Consider the following 22,141-nt stretch of genomic DNA (forward strand, 5'->3'; position numbering starts at 1 on the left):
TGTTCAATACTGTATCACAAATTATAAAACGCTGCCAAATCGTAACCATGGTTGATGTATTTGGATGAAATGGTTCGGGTTTTCTTCCAGCTCTTCAAACGCATTTAGCGGGCATACGTACTGTGGGCCAAAAGGTTGGCTTTCTGTGCTTGACCTCTGATATGCTGGGCACTGGTATAATCGTTACCAATGCACCCAGCCCCTCGGAAGAAAATGTTCCCCCCTTGCGTCCCTCCGATTCATAATAATTCACTCATGATATAACATCTCAATCATTCATCCGATTGCACCATCCACATTGTATAGACATCAGCAGAAATGCAAGGGTACTGGCATATGAAATAAAACAAACCAGGCAAGGAATTTCACTCCGCACGGATCGAAGTACAAAATTAGCAGTGATAATAAACAGCAGACTTACTGCGTTATAAAAATAGAAGTTTACTCAAGTAATATAGTGGCGAATACTTAGAAAGCACTCAACAATCAACTTCTTTGGAATGGGCAGCACATTCTGTAATTGGTATGACTTGGAACTCATTAAGCCTTACTGACACGTCCGTTCAAAACAAGAATCAATCTTTCACATTAACCTGCATCAAGCAGGCAAAGCCCAAGGCACATAATACTGAGAAATGGTCAGTGCCTGCATTCGTAATAAACCATACAAGCAATTTGAAATAATTCTCTGGCATCCACTTGTTTAAAGAGATGTATTCATTCATCCCAAGCGTGACATGTGCGAATTGGTTTGAAAGTGAAAAGGTTAACCTTCAGCTCCTTTAATTGTCAGTTCAATCCACAAAATATACCAACAGTTTGTGGGTCACTGTCTGTGCGGAGTCTGCACATCCTCCCCGTGTGTGCGTGGGTTTCCTCCGGGTGCTCCGGTTTCCTCCCACAGTCCAAAGATGTGCGTGGTTAGGTGGATTGGTTATGCTAAATTGTCCGTAGTGTCCTAAAAAGTAAGGTTAGGGGGGGGTTGTTGGCTTACGGGTATAGGGTGGGTTTGAGTAGGGTGATCATTGCTCGGCACAACATCGAGGGCCGAAGGGCCTGTTCTGTGCTGTACTGTTCTATGTTTCACTGTTTGAAAACTCTTGGGGGGGGGGCAGGGGGTGTTTAGTATAATGTGTCACGATCGATAATTGTGTCGTGACCCACCAACACCTCTGGGGGAGGCATGTGGAGAAAAGGGGGATCAGTGGTTTAGTCCGAGTTTCTCAATGGCGAGATCTGAGGCCTTGCCTACAAGTGGGCAACATGCTAATTCTACTATTTTTCCCATTGCGGAATTTATACACCAATTCAAGAAAATCAGAGTTTTAAATGGAAGAGTCTCTGCTGCCACTCTACTCTGCTCCTTCAGGTACCATGCCTGAAAAGACCATTGGCAGCAGTGTACTTGCACTGGATTGGTCCATGATCGTGCTTGGTAAAGTACCCCAGTGGTTTGCCGTTGTCACCTGCAGTCTGGCTGACCAGGAGATTCTCCTGCGCTTACCGCCTGCCATCAGACTTCTTGGAAGGATTTACAGGCTGATGACCAACCCGATTGGCCACGTTATCAACACACCTTCCGCGTCCATCAAGTCCTGAAGTGGGATTGAATCCATCAAGTCCTGAAGTGGCTGCTGGATTGAATCCCTCCTTTACTCTGGTCATGTACAAATTCTTCAGAATGTTGTCCTCACCTCACTAAACAATGACATCTGCAAACAAATGCAGAAAGTATTTCACAAGTGCCAGATCAATTGTGTGCTGTACATTTGAAACCATGCTCATGTCAAATTGTGGTTTCCTTCAGTGATTTAAGGTCTTCCTCTATCCATACAAGAGTTATATCTTAAATCAACTCAATCTTCATGCTATTCTCTTGGTACCTTTCTTGGTCAAGCCTGGACTGTAAACTGTTTATATTTTGTCAAAAATAGCCAAAACTCACAACACAGCAGAGCTAGCCTGTTTGATTTATGGGGTTAATAAAAATTACATCTCAAGTACAAGATTCATATTTCATGAAGCTTGGGGAATGACTGAAAACCTGAGATAAATTGAACTACTGACAAGTTTTCAAGCGGAGCTTTGGTCTCCCTCAGGCACCAATTAACCCTGCACCAACATCGACACTGTCAATCACTGAGAGGTGCACAAGGAAACCCTGAAGCACAATACTCCCAGTGGCCAAATGATAAACGATCGAGTAACCTTGAAAAGACAGAGGAAGCATTTCCAAGTTGGCAAATAATGAATTCTTCAAGAAGGTCTGCAATGGCAGCTCCCAAGGTAGCGAAACAGACGGCCTTGCTCAAGAATAGTTTTGTAAATGCATTTTTACAGCTTTTTCTTCCTCTTTGCTGCATCTTTATCCCAGATGAGTACAAAAGCCAGATATAGTTTTTCCCTGGTACGATACACCATTAAACAGCACATTTAGGTCTGCAAACTCTTCCACTTTGAAATTACAGTGTGAATATTAATTCTCCAATCTGTAATATATTATTAATATATTTACAATATATTATTGTAAATTTCTCCACCTCTTTAAGTGTGGATACTGTTTGGTACTATAAATACACACTTGCACTAGTGTGATAGGTTCACACGGTTCAAAATGCAGACGTACAAATATGCATTGAAGATTAAAATTGTAGATTTCAAACGAGGACTAAATTATATTGGCATGTCATCCTTTCAACTTCTGCTGGTGCTGGTCTTTACTCCATGTGGAAAGGCCTGGACAGAACAGCTGGTGGAAAATAATTTGGAAGAGAAGTTAGGTTAAACTTTTTTAGGGTGGCATGTGGCGCAGTGGTTAGCACTGGAACTGCAGCACCGAGGACCCAGGTTCAAATCCCGGCCCTGGTCATTGTCCGTGTGGAGTTTTCACATTCTCCCTTTGTCTGCGTGGGTTTCACCCCCATAACCCAAAGATGTGCTGGTTAGGTGGATTGGCCACACTAAATTGCCCCTTAATTGGAAAAGAAAAATAATTGGCTACTCTTAAATTTATTTTTTAAAAAGTTAAACTTTTTTTTCAATATAAATTTAGTGTACCCAATTATTTTTTTCCCCAATTAAGGGGTAATTTAGCAAGGCCAATCCAATGACCCTGCACATCCTTGGGTTGTGGGGGTGAAACCCACGCAGACACAGGGAGATTGTGCAAACTCCACATGGACAGTGACCCGGGGCTGGGATGGAACCCGGGTCCTCGGTGCCGTGAGGCAAATCTTAATTCCTTATTGCAAAAAGGTGACAGTAGCAGCAAAGAAAGTGCAAAAAAGTGATTCACCAGGTATGATATCAGAGCCGAGATGGTATAAACATCAGCAAAGACTAAATATGTCGGGCCCTCTTTTTTTTCCTAAGGCAGAGAAGAGTGAGAAGTGACTTGAAGGGGCTTGATAGGATAACATAGAGAAGACTGTTCCACTTTTTGCAGCCCAGAACTGGGGGCCATAAATACAAGATAGTCAATAATGAATCCATTAGGTAGTTCAGCAGAAGCTTCTTTACCAACAGCGGGAAGAAAGTGGAATTCCTAACCGTGAGGCAAACAGAATGGTTGCATTTAGAATCATAGAATTCCTCCAGTGCAGGAGGCCATTCGGCCCATCCAGTCCATACCAATCTTCTGAAACAGCACCCTAACTAGACACACTTCTTTCGCCCTATTCCTGCAATCCCACCTAACTGGCACATTTTTGGACACTAAGGGGTAATTTAGCGCGGCCAATTCACCTAACCTGCACATCTTTGGACTGTGGGAGGAAACCGGAGCACCCGGGAGACACGGGGAGAAAGTGCAAACTCCATATAGACACTCACCCGAAGCCGGAATCGAACCCGGGTCCCTGGATCTGTGAGGCAACAGTGCTAACCATTGTGCCATCGTTAAGGGGAAGCTAGATAAGCTCATGAAGAGGGAAAAGTCTGTTGTGCCAAATGGTTTTTTTCTGTGCTGTTGTGCTTCTGTGGAATCCTTTAAAACAGAAGGCATTAACCAGATTGAGGAAGTTAAATAGCGGAAAACCGAATTTGATCTAAACTCTTGTGTTGCAATATTCAGTGTAGGTTAAAGACACTTAGCTCTGTAAACATTGCAGCTGCATGGGAATTAAAGAGAGGAGCCCATGCGTGCAGCAACACTGGCCCTCTGTCCCTCACCTGATTAAATTTCAATTCCAAACCAGGCATCTCTCAAAAGGCAAAACACGTCTTAAACCTGCTAATCAGCACCATTTTACCACAATGGGCGACATCTTCCAGATGTTCACGCTGGCGGGGTGTTCTGGCCCTGCCGACGGCGCACCCCCGCCAGGTGTACCCCGGCGGCGCGGGGTGGATTCAATGGGAAATCCCATTGGCGACGACGGGGTGAGAAGATCCCCCGGCCGGCCAACGGCAGGCTGGCTCCCACCGCCGAGGAAGACGCCGCGGGGGAGGCCAGAGGATCTCGCCCAGAGCGTGTCACGGCGATTGGGTTCCTAAACAGCTCATTCCGTTTGAATGCTCCTTTCCTTGCCCATCGCAAACATAAGAAAATGGCCAATTCTGGAGGAAATTTGAACACGATAAATATGAAGAACTTTTAAAAAGTAGAAAAGTTGTAAAAATGAGTTTTCAACAAAAATATATCTGTATATATAATGTACATGATAACCGAACTTGCAAAATTCCACACAATTGGTAGTAGTGTCTATCTGGCGGCCCAATTCTCAAGCGGCGGTTACAAGATGTCTTTAGTCCCAATGCTAGTGTTTGCTTCTCTTTGTCATCAGTTGGTGAACATAATCCCACAGTTTATTTGGGTCAGTCTCATTTCGGTGAATCATAGTGCTCAGGGCTTCAGCCTGGTCAAGGCTCTGCCAGTAATCTTGCTGCCACATTTGTTTCCAGCTGTAAGAAAGCATGAAATTAGATCAGTTAGGCGGGAGGGGGGAGGGATTAATAGGAAATAGTTTGGTTACTAATCTTGCGAATGATCCTAAATTGGTAACCAAAGACAAACGGTCAGTCCCACTGCATCCGATAAACAATTCCCAAAGTTGTCCTCACTGACTTACCTGGAGAAGAATCTGTGTGTGTTGAGAGTTAAGAGCTTCCTGACACCACTCCTACATTTACCCATCATCAGTTTGAGCTTGTATCCCCCCCCCCCCCTTGCACGGCTAGTGTGGTTTTGACCAACAAGGAACATTCTAGATCGGTCTCCTCTCCACCATTTATTACCTGACCTCTCTCGGTTAGGTTGTCTTGTTATCAAGGGTGAAAAGGTCAAGTTGGTCAACTCATGGCACAATTAGAAATTTCCATCAAAAATAAGGTGCATAATTAGTAGAATTCAAATGGAACTTGACATAGTTTTGAATTATTTTACAAGTTAGGCAGAGGATTGTACTGTCAAACTTTGAAAGCAAATTTGATTCAATTAGCAGCTTGCTGCAGAAGTGGGCATTTGAGTTTTAGGGTTGTATCTTGTGCAATACTTTTAATTTAGGCTGGACTCAAACAACGATCACATACTGTAAACAAGAGTGACGTATGGCAATCAAATTCATTGAAGTCAAATTATGCCGCAAACAATTCCAGATTTCCCTGTTTTAAAAAGCTGAAGGACACACTGAATATCAACACAGTGTACACTGTATTCTAGGACTCAGTTAGGTCGATTAGCGAGATGGCTAGAGTGTGCTACAGAATGATGCCAATAGTGTGGGTTCGCTCCTTGTACTGACTGTGGTAGCTTATAACCGACTGTCGCCCTGCCTTGCCCCACGCTCGCAGAGTGATGCCCGTCCACCTATTGTGAACCAATTACCTACCCCTCTCTCTCTCCCTCTCTCGGTGAGAGATATGCCTGTGGTCATTTGTAGTCTATGGCTAATTTCCTGAAGAGTTGACCTTGACTACAGAGCACGATGCAAAATTTTTCGTTAAATGATAAAGAATGTACTCTTACAAGTGTCCCTGAAAAGGGTTAATGGAATATTTGTGCACTGATGTCATCAATTAATGAAAATTTGACCACGTTAACCAATTTTTGTGATGATTTCATCTGCCGGCAGTTTTGGATGTTCTGGTGATTTTTATTTTATTTTATTTTTTTAAAAAACAACTTTAGGGGGGCATGGTAGCACAGTTGCTTCACAACTCCAGGGTTCCAGGTTTGATTCCCGGCTTGGGTCACTGTCTGTGCGGAGTCTGCACGTTCTTTTAGTGGCTGCGTGGGTTTCCTCCGGGTGCTCCAGTTACCTCCCACAGTCCAAAGATGTGCAGGTTCGGTGGATTGGGCATGCTAAATTGCCCTTAGTGTCCAAACAAAAAAAAAAAGGTTAGGTGGGGTTACGGGGATAGGGTGAAGGTGTGGGCTTGGGTCGGGTGCTCTTTCCAAGGGCCGGTGCAGACTCAATGGACTGAATGGCCTCCTTCTGCACTGTAAATTCTATGATTCTATCTACCTATACTTTAGTGATTATGTATCAGTAAACCAAGGTGTCTCCACCCCTCTACTCTATTCAAAATCTTATCATTATGAAGGTGTATTCTGGCCTTTTGCACCACAATCATTCTGAATCACTCGATTATTGGTGGCTGTACCATCAGCTGCCTGGGCTCCAAGCTCTGGAATTCGCTTCCTAAACCTCGCCGTCTCTTTCCTCCTTTGAAAAGCTACTTAAACTCGATCCCGTTGACCGAGCTTTTGGTCACCTGTCCCAATACGTCTTTATGTACAGCTCTGTCTAAGCTGGTCTGATAGCACTCCTGTGAAGCGGCCTGCGATGTTTTAATGCAGCAATACAAATTCAATCCAATCTTTCTTTCCTCTCTTTGTTTCTCTTCCTGTGGGAGTGAAACCAATTGGATTGCGGGGAGCCAGCAGGGCCGAATGGCTACTTCTGTGCCCTAAATGTCTCGATGACATTTTTTTGATTCCCTTTCCCTGATGTTAACCCCGAAGTGTGCTACTTCACTTCTTCCTACATTGAACTGTTGTCTCTATTCATCTGCCCATCCTGAAGATGTAGCGACTTCCATTCCCCTTAAAAGAAATGGCACCCGCTCTCTCTCTAATCTTCCAAGACTGGACTGTTGAATAGAGTGGATGACTTTGTTGATAAAAGATGAGTGCGATGCCAGTGCAGATTCTAAACCTTGACCATACACAATTCAATTGTTGTCTCCAAATTATATTACAATAATTGAAATGCATTTTTGTTAAATGTGATGGATAACCCATGAATCCACCCTGTCGTACACTCTAGCTCACAAAATCTATTTTCTTTGGGGAAAAATGTTTTTCCAGTCTTCAAAGTAAACTGATAAAAAAAAAATGACAACATGAGTTTAATTCAAATACAGCCATACAATAGAGTTTAATCAGGCTCTTTTAATCAATTGGAATATTAACTGGAATAAGTACGTTAGTTTTTATAAGTAATGCACAAACTAATTACATTACAGACAGGAACAGGCCGATCAGTCAAACCAGCCTATTTTTTTTCCTTTTAAGTTAGAGTACTCAAATATTTTTTTCCAATTAAGGGGCAATTTAGCATGGCCAATCCACCTACCCTGCACATCTTTGGGTTGTGGGGGTGAGATCCACGCAGACACAGGGAGAATGTGCAAACTCCACACGGACAGTGACCCGGGGCCAGGATCGAACACAGGTCCTCAGCGCCATGAGGCAGCAGTGCTAACCACTGCATCACCATGCCACACAAGTCCAACCAGCCTATGTCGGTGTTTCTGATCCACACGGGGCCTTGTCCCCACCTCTGCTCATTTAACCCCATCAGCTTTACCTTCTATTCCTACCTCCCTCCTGTGTTTCTCTCGCTTCCCCTATGTCTTAAATAGGCCTTGTAATAACAAATTTTACATTCTAAGACTAACCACTCTCTGGGTAAAGAAGTTTCTCTTGAATCCCCTACTGGTTTGATTTGTGATTTTCTTACATTGCTGGTTTTGATCTCTTCAAGTGGACTTCAGGAAGCAAAGTATCGTACAAAGCCCTGTCTGCGTCAATGGTGCTGAGTGGAGATGGTCGATAGCTTCAAATTCCTAGGTGGGCACATCACCACCAATCTGTCGTGGTCCACCCACGTCAACGATACGACCAAGAAAGCACAACAACGGCTATACTTCCACAGGAAACTAAGGGGATTCGGCATGTCCACATTGATTACTACCAATTTTTACAGATGCACCATAGAAAGCATCATGTCTGGCTGCACCACGGCCTGGTATGGCAACTGCTCAGCCCAAGACCGTAAGACCATAAGACATAGGAGCGGAAGTAAGGCCATTCGGCCCATCGAGTCCACTCCACCATTCAATCATGGTTGATTTCAACTCCATTTACCCGCTCTCTCCCCATAGCCCTTAATTCCTCGAGAAATCAAGAATTTATCAATTTCTGTCTTAAAGACACTCAACGTCCCGGCCTCCACCGCCCTCTGTGGCAATGAATTCCACAGACCTACCATTCTTTGGCTGAAGAAATTTCTCCTCATCTCTGTTCTAAAGTGACTCCCTTTTATTCTAAGGCTGTGCCCCCGCGTCCTAGTCTCCCCTGCTAATGGAAACAACTTCCCTACGTCCATCCTATCCAAGCCATTCATTATCTTGTAAGTTTAACTTGTAAGAAACTACAGAGAGTCGCGAATACAGCTCAGTCCATCACGAAGACCCGCCTCCCATCCGTTGACTCTGCCTACACCTCCCGCTGCCTTGGGAAAGCGGGCAGCATAATCAAAGACCCCTCCCACCTGGATTATTCACTCTTCCAACTTGTTCCATCGGGCAGGAGATACACAAGTCTGAGAACACAAACTAACAGGTTCAAAAACAGCTTCTTGCCCACTGTTACGACTCCTGAATGTTACGACTCCTGAATGATCCTCTTATGGACTGAACTCATCTCTTCACACATCTGCTCCACCCAGTAGTACTACGCTCCTATATGCTTCAGCCGATACCTGTGTCTATGTATTTACAGTGTGTATGTAGGTGTGTCCGATGTTTTTTTTAATGGATGGAATAATCTGTCTGGACAATACTTTTCACTGTACCTTGGTACACGTGACAATAAAACAAATCCAATCCAATCCAGAGTAAAGCAATAAGTGGAAAGTTGGGAATATTTTTCTCACAGTTGATTCAGCCGTTGCTCTCCCACTGTGTCTGCTGAATCAGATTGCTTACTTTTTTTGTTTTGATGAATCATGATAACGGGGGGTGACTTTGCAGCGGCGAATAAAACTGGGCAGAGAAGAGCAGACATTAAGTGGAAGCTTTCCGATTGATTTTATTACAGAAGGGCAATTTGGTTAATGGACATTTTGTAGAAATGAAATCTGCCTTCATTAAATGATGGGGTGACTCATTCTGAACATACCAGTGCTGAACTTCTAAAATTAACAGCTATACTTTATAAATGCAGACAAGCTAGGTTTAATAGTATGTTGCAGTGGAAAGATATCAAACCATTCATCTAGAGAAAACGCATTCATACATTCAACAGCTAAAGTACAGATATTTTCTTACTTAAATAGAAAATCTCCTCACTATTGTATACCTATTTTTTTTATTAGAGCCTCTTGTGGTTACATTTTTGGCCTCCATATGAGAAAAGACTTGAATTTATTTCGGACTTTTCACAGACTCAGTATATCCTCAAGCATCTCGCAGCCAATGAAACCCTTAAGGAAATGACCAGTATTCTAATAGGTAAGGAAAAGATAGATAAGACTGCGGCAGGTACCTCGAATTAATTGCACTAACCGCCAATACTGTGAAAGATCAATCACTCGCTCCAGTGCAAAGCTATCTGTACCTTTCCTATCAGTACCCTTCCAATTCTATCTTTGACTATTTGACCAACGCAACATTTTTATTTTGAGTATCCACTCATTGTTGGGCTAATCTCCAATTTAATACACGAGCTACAACACCCAATATCAGTCCACCGTAATTCTGATGTACAAAATTGATCGACTACCTCCCAGGCTGGCTTGGAAATAAACGGCAGTTTATTTTTTTCTGACACCTCTGAGGAGATTCTGCAAAGTTTGGTACTTTTAAAAATTAAGCGCGTGAGAAATGTAACCCTTGCGCTACTAAGCATTTTCACACTTTGTACGTCGGTAATGAACACTGATCCAAGTCACCAGTGAGATAGTCCTGGACCAACTGACTTACTGTGAGCAGGTGTCACCGTCGACAGCACCTCCCATACCCGCGACTTCTACTACCTAGAAGGACGAGGATAGCAGGCGCTTAGCGACACCATCACCTGCAAGTTCCTTTCCAAGTCACACTTGCAGGAATATCCCCGTTCCTTCATCGTCACTGGGCTAAAGTCCTTGAAAGCCCTCCCTAACAGCACTGTGGGTGTACCTACACCACACGGATGTGGCAGTGCAAGGCCGCAGCTCCCCACCACTTTCTCGGGGTAATTAAGGGGAGGGCAATAAATGCTGCCCCCCCCCCCCCCCCCCACACACAACAATATTCCTGTGAATGAATAAGAGTAAAGCTCCGTCTAAATTTGTTGCATTTAATATTTGACTTTGCTGGACACTAGATTCTCAGTGATTCATACAATTTTAAGAATTAGTCCTGCAGATTCTTAACAAAAAACACGCAGCAATGACATAGAAAAGGGAGTATCAATCTTTTGTTAAGTGGAACTCTCAGGCAGAAACTGCTCACATCTCATATGCCCAATGCCAAACTGCCATCAGCAACACAAAAAGCAGCCATTGGCCATCGATGTAGCATCAACCTGGAAAGGCAACATTCAGCTTGCGTTGTATTTTTCCATGTAACTAATTAGAGCTCACTGTACGTTTTATTAGAAGATTCCTATCAGAAGCGCAATTATTTTAAACGGAGGAAAATGTTTAACCAGACCTATCGCTTTGTACGTCTGCCATGCTTCGTTTCTTTTCTGTCAAAACATTGCTGTTGCCACAGTTACTGCACTCCATTTTTTTTTTCTTGCTGACATACCAACACTGCTGAACATTCTGGGCATTGTCACAGGACATTAGTCGGGAACAAAAACATTTACAAATACTTTTGACTAAATTGGAATGAGAATTTACAGCTTTAAAGGACCTCCTCGCTCCGTGCGACTCTGCAACGCCCTAAATTAACCCACACACCACATAATCCTTTTTTAGTACGGGCTAATCTATGAAAACGTCTCCTTACTTGACCTAAAGGTAGATAGCAACAGCCTCCGACTCCCATCATCTCCTTCCTTCCTCCCTCCATAATCTGTCTGCTCCTGACCAAGGGAAATAACCAAGTGTAAATGGTGCTGGGAACAGAACAATTAGAAGCCACACCATGAACACGCTGCGTATTTGTATGATAACACTCCTGTGCAGCCACCGTGGGACATTGTACTTGTTAGGGGTAAATGCATGCTGTTGTTGTAAATATCGGCAGCAATGACTTGCCAATATTTCATCCATACCCTGCCTCCCAAACACCGTCCATTGCTGCAATACTAACATTGCCTATTCACTCTCACACCACTAATTGTAATTTACTTTCAAGACTTTCCCGCAACCTCTGTGCAAGCTGCCCTGTAACTGTTGTACATTCCCACAGCTAGAATTTCAATCCTATATGAACTGTAAATCTGGCAAAATTAAAAACATATACCCGGTCTAACACTTGCATTGTCACCACTAACATTTTTGTGTGATTTTTACCTCTTTTGAGTAAGAAATCCACAACTCGCAATGTTACAGCAACTCCCCGATATCACTTTTGAGCAAGTCCAATTTTGAATGCAAGCATCCAATTCAAACTCTCCTAATCTCTAATTATTTCTCCATTAAACCAGGAGAACGCGGGCAAGATTCAAGCTTAAAAGGATTTGAAAGACACACAGAATTCGCTGTCAATTAACAATGGCATTGACAGCAGTCCTAACAGCTCACATTGTTGCCATTTTCATGAGCATCCACTACTTGCTTTGACCTGGCCCCATGCAGAACACAAGAACACACTTTCGTACATCAAGACATGGCACCTGCAGCAGGTCACCCAGAAACTCAACTGTGCACGTCACACAAAAGTCTGTTCATGTGAAAGAAAATGGCTGAAGTGGCAAATCCTTGAAGCTGCTTAGGTGGCTGCATCCAAAAATGCAACGCGCAACAGAAGGCCGTGTTGATATGCCTGTGAACAGTATTGTACAGTTAGCAATGCGACCTTCTACCAGCTGGTGGCGTCAGACATCAGTCACATGAAGCGAGGCACTGGCCAGTTGGTTAATAATGGGTAGAACATGTAAGGGAAGTTCCAGAAGAGTTCACAAAAGTCACATAGTAACTTTTTCCGTATTGTATTGTTTTGTTATCTTTCCACACGTTCATCAATAAATCATCGTCATAGTTAATCAATCAGATGTTCTGTGAATATCATTGCAACGGCAAGGCCACAGAACACAACAGAGGCCATTCAGCCCATCGTGCCTGTACATGTCAGCCCTGCCTTACCCTCCACTGCCTCAGATAGTCAGAAGAGGAGAGCCACACAAGGCAAGTGTTCTTAATCTATTTTATTATGCTTCCTTCTGTGATCGGTGTAATGGTATGTATACTGTAGGAAGTGTAAAGGTTGATGATGTTCATGTATCTTAACACTAGATGGCACCACAGAGTAGTCATATAAATATACTGCAACTCCTGGGATTCTGGGAGAAGGTGTTAGTGGCAGGTTGAGATAGGTTGTTCATTGTATTAGAGAGAGTTTAGACAGCATAGTTAAATATTATAGATTCCTATAGCATAGATTTAATACTGTTACTTTCTTAGCTATTACCTAGTGGGCAGCACAAGTGGATAGCACTGTGGCTTCACAGCGTCAGGGTCCCAGGTTCGATTCCCCGCTGGGTCACTGTCTGTGTGGAGTCTGCACGTTCTCCCCGTGTCTGCATGGGTTTCCGGTACTCCGGTTTCCTCCTACAGTCCATAGACGTGCAGATTAGGTGGAGTGGCCACGCTAAATTGCCCTTAGTGACCAAAAAGGTTAGGAGGGGTTATTGGGTTACAGGGATAGGGTGGAAGTGAGGGCTTAAGTGGTTCGGTGCAGACCCGATGGGCCGAATGGCCTCCTTCTGCACTATATGTTCTAGTAAGGTTTGCGAATCATTTAAAGTCTTATAAATAAACTAGCTTTGTTAGCTTGATGTTCTTTGTCAGCACTAGCTTTTAACCATCTTGAGGGACTCAATAGAGAACATCACAATCTGATACTATTTTCACTTCTTCAATTAGCTCCTGGGATCTTTCTCAACCATGGTCAGGTAGAAAGTTTCAAGGGGTGTGTCCTAAAAACCAGAGAATGTGCAGAATGTGGAGAGTGTGTAATTTTCCTCTGCCTCTCCTGAATAAATATTTAAACCTGCACTTGGGCTCACAACTATTTATTTCAGCCAATAGGCAGTAACTTAATCACAATGTTCGAATCCCGGCCCTGGGTCACTGTCAGTGTGGCGTTTGCACATTCTCCCCGTGTCTGCGTGGGTTTCGCCCCCACAACCCAAAGATGTGCAGGGCAGGTGGATTGGCTACTCAAAATTGCCCCTTAATTGGAAAAATATAATTGGGTACTCTAAATTTATAAAAATAAAATATGAAGACAAAAGTTCAAATCCCACCAGTGATATCTGGGAAATTTCCATTCAATTATAAAAATAAATCTCGTATCACCAACATGAATCCTTACTGACTCCTTTGCCTTGCCCGTGAGTGAATGTTAAAAAGGAAGCAATATGTTTCCAGCTAGGAGGTGTTTGGAGTGCTCCTGCCCACCACATTGGGACCTTTGTCGGCCGCACTGCTTTTCCGGACCTTTTGTCGGCCGCACTTCCCGAAAAGCAGATGACACGTGACCCAATTTCTTGGCCAATGAGATGCATACTCTATTTGAATAGCCATGAAAGCCTGAGGAAGGAGCAGTGGTCCAAAAGCTAGTGATTCTAATCAAACCTGTTGGACTGTAATCTGGGGTTTTAAGACATCTTTAAGACTATTCGAATAGAATCGCTGAAAAATGTGAATCAGCACACTTGGGTGCATTGGAGCGGTCAGAGTTACCCAAGGGTTTCTCAGCGTTACCTCAAAACCCAGGAGGTTTTCTATTTAATGTCACAATATCTTGGCTGTTGCCCAAGGTGAGTGGGGATTCAAAAATACCACCATCATGTAGAGAACATACAAATGGAGAGAATTCTCAAATGCAACGGGATGATCAAGTTAAGAACAAATTGTAGGGAACGCCAAACCGAGCAAATACTTCTTTGATGCTCTGGTATGTTCTGTACAACTGAAAAGGATGGTGGTGACGTACCTGTCATCTTCAGGAATCTCATCAAAGTTTCCATACCCAGGGACCGGCAGGGGGCAACCCATGTGATTGTAAGCAGCCATTCTAGGGGCTGGTGGCAGAAACTTATCTGGCTGCTGTCGGTGAGCCTCCTCTGCCCGCAGCCTCTCGTTCTCCTTTTCGCAAACAAAGCACTCGAACCCATTCAAGTAGTTGGGCTTGTTCACGTCGTTCACGCCCCAGTCTCTCTTTTCCAAACTCTCCAGCAGCAGGGTGTTGGTGATGCCTCCCGGCTGTTTGTACTCCAGGTACTTCATATATTCTTCGTCGTTCTGATCGAGGTAATTTATGAAGTCCGCCAAGGCCTTCGGAGACTCGAAGCTGTCGATCAGAATTATAGAGCGCGGATTGGGCATCCAGTCCTCTACCACTGGGGACCCACGGTATATCGGCACAGCTCCCAAGTGCATGGGGCGCCACAGTTTCTCAGTCATATAATCGTCGCAGATTGCGTTCTCCATGGCAAGGTGAAACTTGTACTTGCTTATAAATTCCATGAATTCTGTATCTTCGGTTGTGGCTGTTAACGTGTCCACCAGCCGATTGCTAGGCAGGTCCTTGTTCTGCAAACACTGGCCGTAAGAATCAATCTACGTGCGACAGAGGGAAGGAAACAAAATGAGTTACAGGTTGGTCAATGTGCATCTTAACGTCCATTTAATGTTCCAGCTGAGGTAGACGAAACAGCTCGCTGGAGGTTTAGGAAGAGCGGTCTGCTTTGCCAGTAGTACGTGTGAAACCTTGGCAGGCGTTTAGAAATAAAATGTGGATTGTTCACATTAAAATAAAATGGCGGCTTTACGGGCGAGGATGGAGGCGGGGTCTTGCAGGGGGTTGGGGGGTCTTGTAGGGGGTCAGTGGCCTTTGGCGACCCCACCGATTCCGTTTGCCCCAGGGAAGTATTCAGGATGTCCTGTGGTGGTTGCCATGCTGGAAAATCTGGAGGCAGTTTCGGCAGCACTTTAGGTTGGAAGCAGGATTGAGGCGGAGGCTGATCCGGCGGAATCATGTATTTGGGCCGGAAGGATGGATGCGAGGTTGAGGATGGGAAGAGAGAAGGGCGAAGGAGATGAAGGATTTGTTTTTGGAGGGGTGCAAGCTTGGAGGTGTCGAGGGGGAAGTTTGGGGTTTCCGTCTGAGGAGAGCTTTTGGTATATGCAGGAACGGGACTTTGCCAGAAAGGGTTTATTGTATTTTCTGGTGGAATAATTTTGTTTTGTTTAGCAAAATTAATTTTTAAAATAATAATAAAATGGTGATTTTATTTGACTGTGAATGAGGAGCAGAGGCAAACTGGGGATAAGTTGCAACTCAAATGAAGCCACAGAACTTGCTCCACATAGCAGCAGTGTGAACATAACAATCAATTCAACCACATCCCTTAGTATCTAGTTCACAACAGTTAATTCTGGTCATTGTCAACACCACAAACAAAATTACTGTAATCATGAAGTATACTTGGCCACCTAATCACTGAAGTTCCTATTGTGGCAAATTGGGACATGAACTTCAAACGGTACAAAGAGATTCTACTGCGTACTGTGGTAACTACTCTTATTTAAGATAAACTTTATGATACACAGACACATTCCATCTGCAGTCCACTCTTACTTGGTAACGGCACCTTGCGTGCCAACAGAACCCAAATGCAAACGGAGGACTGGTTTAGTCACCAGATCAATTTTGGCTTATTCAGTTGCAGTTGAAGGATATTCTTTGCTGGCTGCCGAACACTTTGGAAGGTTGGGAAAGGCGCTATACAAGTGCAAGTCCTCCTTTCAGAATATATCAAGATGCCAGATACAGTTATGGAAATATTACGGGGTTTTTTTTTTGCTGATTTTCTGTTCAGCTTTAAATTAAAGGCTGTTGTGGCAATGTTGTACATTTAAGTATTAAAATTAGGTGAAGTTTAGTCAAAAAGGGGAATTTCTTGAAACTGGATATCAGTTAAATTACTGAACAAAAAGGTGCAACGCTTTCTTGTCGCTCAATCTGTAAACATATCAATGCATTTTTTCATAAATAGCGTTAGGCCAAATAAAGTCTTGGCGTGTTGCAAGATTGGATTTTTAAACAGAAGTGGAGTTTGAATTTCAAATAAAACTCTGCATTTATCGATTGCTTCTTTAAACTGTAGCTAATGAAGAAGGATATTTCAAATATTCAATTTTGATTTTGGTCATCTACAGTTGACTGAACCCAATGTTGAAGCCATTGTCGTGATTTCTTCATTTTCGCTCTGCTTGTAGATTTACACTGCCCCCTACTGTAATGCTGCAAGCTATAATATATACAGTGGTAGATTTTCAACCATTTTTCTTGTTGAGGAATCCGGTAATGTATTGTAAAATTCTGTAGAATCCCAAAGTAAAACACTATTAAAAGAACGTAAAATTTAACTATACTGGGAAACAGCAAGGTACTGTCTGTGTCATTGCGATTGCCACATCCCTAAAAGCTAGTCTCTTCCCATGCAGTGTAAACTGTTGTTCCCTTCACTGTTGGCTGATCTTGCGAGTTGTCCTGATGAGTGAAAGATGAACAGCTTCGTCAGTTGGTCTCTTTTTGCAGCAATGCTCAAAGTCGCTCATATCCACCATGTGATTGCACAAGAGCACATCCTTGTTGCATCCCTTCAACCACATAACGCTTCCGCCAGAAAAATGCAGGATATTATTTATTCCCTTGTGCAATATCTTTCCTGCAAAAAAGCACCTGGCTGAGTACAGTTTAAAAAAAATTTGTTCATGGGATGTGGGTGTTGCCGGCTGGGCCAGCATTTATTGTCCATCCCGGAGAGCATTTAAGAGTCTGTGGATCTGGAGTTACATGTAGGCCAGATCAGGTAAGGACGACAGATTTCCCTCCTTAAAAGGGCATTCCCTCAAGTAGCCAACTGGAGGACTGGCGACAATTTCAACAACCTCGCTTTCCCGTTTGGCTGGGGCCAGATAGTTGGTTGTTTTTGACGATGCGGAACACGCTGGAGGGTCTGACAGATTACAAAACCCGATTGCCGAGTGCTGGAACTTAGGTGTGCGGCTTCTAATCAGGCGGGAACGGGAGGGTTTATTGCTCGGCAGTCAGTGGCTGAGCACTGCATCCTGGCATTAAATTGTGGCAGTCTTTTCTGAATGCGCGCAGCAGCACTGGCCAGGTTGGGAAGAGAGTACACAAGAAATAGACCACACGATCCACTGAACCTGCTCTGCGACTCAACATGATCATAGCTGATCTTGGGCATCAAATCCACTTTCCTGCCGACCCCCCCCCCCCAAATCCCTTAATTCCAGAAGAGATCAGAAACCTATCCCAGCCTTAACTATATTCAGTGATGGAGCATCCACAACTCTCTGGGGTAGAGAATTCCAAAGATTCACAACCCTTTGAGTGAAATAATCTCTCCTCTTCTCAGTCCTAAATTATTGTCCCATTCTATCGTTGCCAACCCTCCGGGATTGGCTTTGAGTCTCCATGCATTGAAGATCAATCTCCAGGACAATGATGTGAAGATGACATTCACCTGAGGAAGCAGCAGTGCTCCGAAAGCTAGTGATTTGACACAAACCTGTTGGACTTTAACCTGGTGTTGTAAGACTTCTTACTGTCCAGGACAATGAAACCTTGGGGGGAAATCATCCGGACATTAAAAGAGATTTCTTTTGTCATTTTCTTTTATCAAATACAAAAATATTGAAAATGTGGGATGTTACAGAGTGTTATTGTAAGGGTACTCCCATTTGATTGTATTTGGGGATACATACATTCATACATAGAAGATAGCAGGAGGAGGCCTTTTGGCCCTTCGAGCCTGCTCCGCCATTCATCACGATCATGGCTGATCATCCAACTCAGTAGCCTAATCCTGCTTTCTCCCCATAGCCTTTGATCCCATTCCCCCAAGTGCTATATCCAGCTGCCTCTGGAATATATTCAAAGTTTTAGCATCAACTACTTCCTGTGGTAATGAATTCCACAGGCTCACCACTCTGTGAAGAAATGTCTCCTTATGTCTGTATGAAATGGTTTACCCTGAATCCTCAGGCTGTGACCCCTGGTTCTGGACACACCCATCATTGGTAACATCTTCCCTGTCTCGTCCTGTTATCATTTTAAAAGTCTCTATGAGATCCCCCCTAATTCTTCTGAACTCCAGCGAGAACAATCCCAATCTTGAGGATGTCCTCAAGCAGTGTGATGGTGCACGAGTGATATCATCAGTGGCGAGGGCTTGTGTAGACTTGCGTATAACTGCTGCTCATTTTCGCATCCGTGCTACAGGGGGACAAATGGCTGATTGGTTAACAATCAAGCGTCATCCAGTTGGATAATGAGTCTTTTTTGCTTTCCAATTGCTGTAGGAAGGCAGTCACGAGGATGGATGTGTTGGCCGCATAATGGCTGGAGATTTGGGCAACCCTGCCGTTATCCTGAGACTAGGCCAGAGGAAACTGTCCCTCAGCATCCACCCCGAGACCCTTGTGTGTTTCAATGACATCTCCCCTCATCTTCCTCCAAACTCCAGGGCACATAGACCCAATGTACTCAAGGACAGCCCCCTTCCTCACCCCTGGGACTAATTTACTGAAACTCCGCTGTACTGGTTCCAATTAACAAACTCCCTGCCATTAACAGTGATTTGTTGCAGCGACAAATTTGGTTAGAACAAATTCCTTGCATGGAGGGTAAATGCTGACATGTTTGAAGCAGAAGGTCCCCCGTCCGTGCTATAAGTTCAATGGAAACAACTTTGGGGAGAATGCCTGCTGAGTTTGTTACTCATTAAAGAAACCGAGCAGTGATTGGCTGTCGTGCTGGGTGACTGCAGGCTGCTTAACATTGTCTATAACAGCGAATTCAAAGCAGCCAAATGCTCATAAAAGGTAGATCACGAGGAAACCTATGAATTCAAGCCAGCCACCGATAACCCCGCAGCTCCAGTGGACTCAGTGGGATTAATATGGTACTTTTCTGGGAGTTGACATACTCCTCGCCCAGAGCACAACTCAAAAATCTAACAACAGCATCACCTTGTGAGCTGGACACGATTTCTGCATCTTTCACCTGACTATTTCTTCAATTTCTTTAAAGACAGGCTAACACCAGATTAAATAAAAATAAGTTTTGTTCCAATTGTCTGGTAGTATGTTGTCTCATGGAGTGGTCTAGAGACTTGTTTTGCTGAACAATAACTTTGTTCGTAACACATAACCATATACAGAACACAGACTCACACTACTATTCCCATGGGACTCTAAATAATAACTATTCCCCAGTCCCGTATTAACCCTTAACAGTCCCAAACACCCTAATACTACACGATTCATTAATCTGCTTTATTGCATAGTGTGGCATTGAGATAGAGGATCAGCCGTGATCACATTGAGTGCCGGAGCTGGTTGCAGCCATGATGACAGTGGGGGAGCAGGCTCAATATTCCTATTTTCGATGTTTCTATACAACTTCATGTGCTAACGTCAAAAACACTGAACTACCAGCTTCAACGGGTTATTCGTTTCCACAGACCAGCTCCTCGGCATTCTTAGTTTGTGAGGATACCTGTATCACCTGAACTGTTTCTCCATTGCCTCCAGTTAAAAATAAATCAAGTACCTTCCAAATGGTTGGGCCTTAGGTATTTTGCAATTAAGCAACTAAATGTATTGTTTGCAGACTACATGGATCTCATAGCTGAGTTAAGACGCTTTTAAACTTGCAGCAAGATGCCACATAATGTATTTTACTAACACACTGAGGCGGGGGGGGGGGGTTCAAGTCATTGCTCAGAGGCAGCACTCTCCCCTCAGGGTCGCAAGATTGTGGGTTCAAGACCCCGTCCGGGGACTTGAGGGTAAAATCTAGTCAGACACTTTTCCCTAGTAGTGAGCGAGAGCTACACTATCTTCCAGATGGTACATTAATCACAGTTTAACAGCAATCGAAGTATCGCTGGTGCCTTGACCAACATTCATCCCTCCCCCCATGCCCTGTCTACCCCCTCCACAAGGCCCCCGCCTCCTCCCCCTCCCCCAGGCCCCACCCCCTCCCCCAGGCCCCACCCCTTCCCCCAGGCCCCACCCCTTCCCCCAGGCCCCACCTCCTCCCCCTCCCCCAGGCCCCACCCCCACCCCCAGGCCCCACACCCACCCCCACCTCCTCCCCCCCCTCCCCAAGGCCCCACCACCACCTTCCCAAGGCCCCACCCGCACCTCCCTCTCCCCAAGGCCCCACCTCCCCCTCCCCAGGCCCCACCTCCCCCTCCCCAGGCCCCACCCCCACCTCCTCCCCCTCCCCCAGGCCCCACCTCCCCCTCCCCAGGCCCCACCCCCACCTCCTCCCCCTCCCCCAGGCCCCACCTCCCCCTCCCCCAGGCCCCACCTCCCCCTCCCCCAGGCCCCACCTCCCCAGGCCCCACCTCCCCAGGCCCCACCCCCACCTCCGCCCCCTCCCCCAGGGCCCACCTCCTCCCCCTCCCCCAGGCCCCACCCCCCCAGGCCCCACCCCCACCTCCGCCCCCTCCCCCAGGGCCCGCCCCCTCCCCCTCCCCAGGCCCCGCCCCCTCCCCCTCCCCAGGCCCCGCCCCCTCCCCAGGCCCCGCCCCCTCCCCAGGCCCCGCCCCCTCCCCCTCCCCAGGCCCCGCCCCCTCCCCAGGCCCCGCCCCCTCCCCCTCCCCAGGCCCCGCCCCCTCCCCCTCCCCAGGCCCCTCCCCAGGCCCCGCCCCCTCCCCAGGCCCCACCTCCTCCCCCTCCCCAGGCCCCAGCTCCTCCCCCCCTCCCCAGGCCCCACCTCCTCCCCCCCCTCCCCAGGCCCCACCTCCTCCCCAAGACCCCACCCCTTCCTCCCCAGGCCCCTCCCCCTCACCTGCAGGTGCTCCATCAGGCGGCGGACGTAGCGGTCTCGGTCGGAGGCCACCTGGCAGTGGGACTGCAGGTAGAGGACGGGGGCCAGGCCCAGGCTGCGGAGGCGGTTCTTGGTGGCGAGCGGCAGTGCGGGCGGGGCGCGGAGGTAGTCGGCGGCGGGCAGCCACTGCAGGGCGAGCGGGTAGTGGGAGTGGCGGCGGAAGGTGGCCGTGTAGTTGAAGAGACGGATGGCGGCGGCCTGCGACAGTAGGTAGTTATTCATGGGCGACTCCTCGTGGAAGAGGGCCCAGGTGTGGTGCGGGGCCCGCGGCAGCGGCGCCTCGTAGGCGCGGAAGTCGGTGCCGTAGAAGATGAGTGCGGCGGTGCGGCGGTGGGCCAGCGCCCGCTTGCTGCGGGTGACCAGGCAGGAGGCCCCGGCGCCGCACTCGATGCGCTCGCTCCGCCCGGGGAAGTGCGGGAAGAGCTGCTCGCTCCACCACAGCAACACCGGCAGCTCGGCGTCCCGCCCGGCCCGGCTGGCGTTCCTGCTGCTACCCGACACCAGCCCCGACAGCGCCGAGGCCGCCTCAAATACCCCGGCCTCCCGCAGGCCGCGGGCCGGGCCCAGCAGCGCCAGCAGGAGCAGCGCGGCCGCCATGGCTGACAGGCCCGCCTTTACGACAGGACCGCCCGCTTCACGGCAGGAGGTCAGGGTCTCCGTCACCCCATCCCTTTACGGCAGTGGGTCAGCACCCGCCGCTGTATGGCTGCCACCCCTCTTTACGACACTTTACCGTGGACGGTCGGGCGCTGTGGCGTCATCGCCATTCGCCTTCCGGCAGAAGGTCTCCCACAGGCTGTAAGAAGTTTCTATTGGTTCC

General features: G+C 46.3%; 1 protein-coding gene across 1 annotated transcript; it reads right to left on the reverse strand.

The window, feature by feature from the left end:
* Positions 1–1,089: 1,089 nt before the first annotated feature.
* fut11 (fucosyltransferase 11 (alpha (1,3) fucosyltransferase)) lies at positions 1,090–21,919 on the reverse strand. Its single transcript, XM_038782999.1, has 4 exons — positions 21,283–21,919; positions 14,383–15,008; positions 3,832–4,902; positions 1,090–2,749 (listed from the first exon to the last, which is right to left on the reverse strand). The coding sequence occupies exons 1-3, from the start codon at positions 21,916–21,918 to the stop codon at positions 4,758–4,760; spliced, it is 1,407 nt and encodes a 468-aa protein (XP_038638927.1). The 5' UTR covers position 21,919; the 3' UTR covers positions 1,090–2,749; positions 3,832–4,757.
* Positions 21,920–22,141: the final 222 nt, after the last annotated feature.

The sequence above is a fragment of the Scyliorhinus canicula genome, chromosome 22 (genome assembly GCF_902713615.1).
Source record: "Scyliorhinus canicula chromosome 22, sScyCan1.1, whole genome shotgun sequence".
Taxonomy (NCBI): domain Eukaryota; kingdom Metazoa; phylum Chordata; class Chondrichthyes; order Carcharhiniformes; family Scyliorhinidae; genus Scyliorhinus; species Scyliorhinus canicula.

Excerpts from the sequence above, each read along its gene's own strand:
- fut11 (XM_038782999.1), bottom strand. The coding sequence starts at position 21,918 with ATGGCGGCCGCGCTGCTCCTGCTGGCGCTGCTGGGCCCGGCCCGCGGC. Across the intron at positions 15,009-21,282 it reads GCCTGATGGAGCACCTGCAG|ATTGATTCTTACGGCCAGTG; the intron begins GTGAGGGGGAGG and ends TGTCGCACGTAG. Across the intron at positions 4,903-14,382 it reads GAGATTCCTGAAGATGACAG|CTGGAAACAAATGTGGCAGC; the intron begins GTACGTCACCAC and ends GCTTTCTTACAG.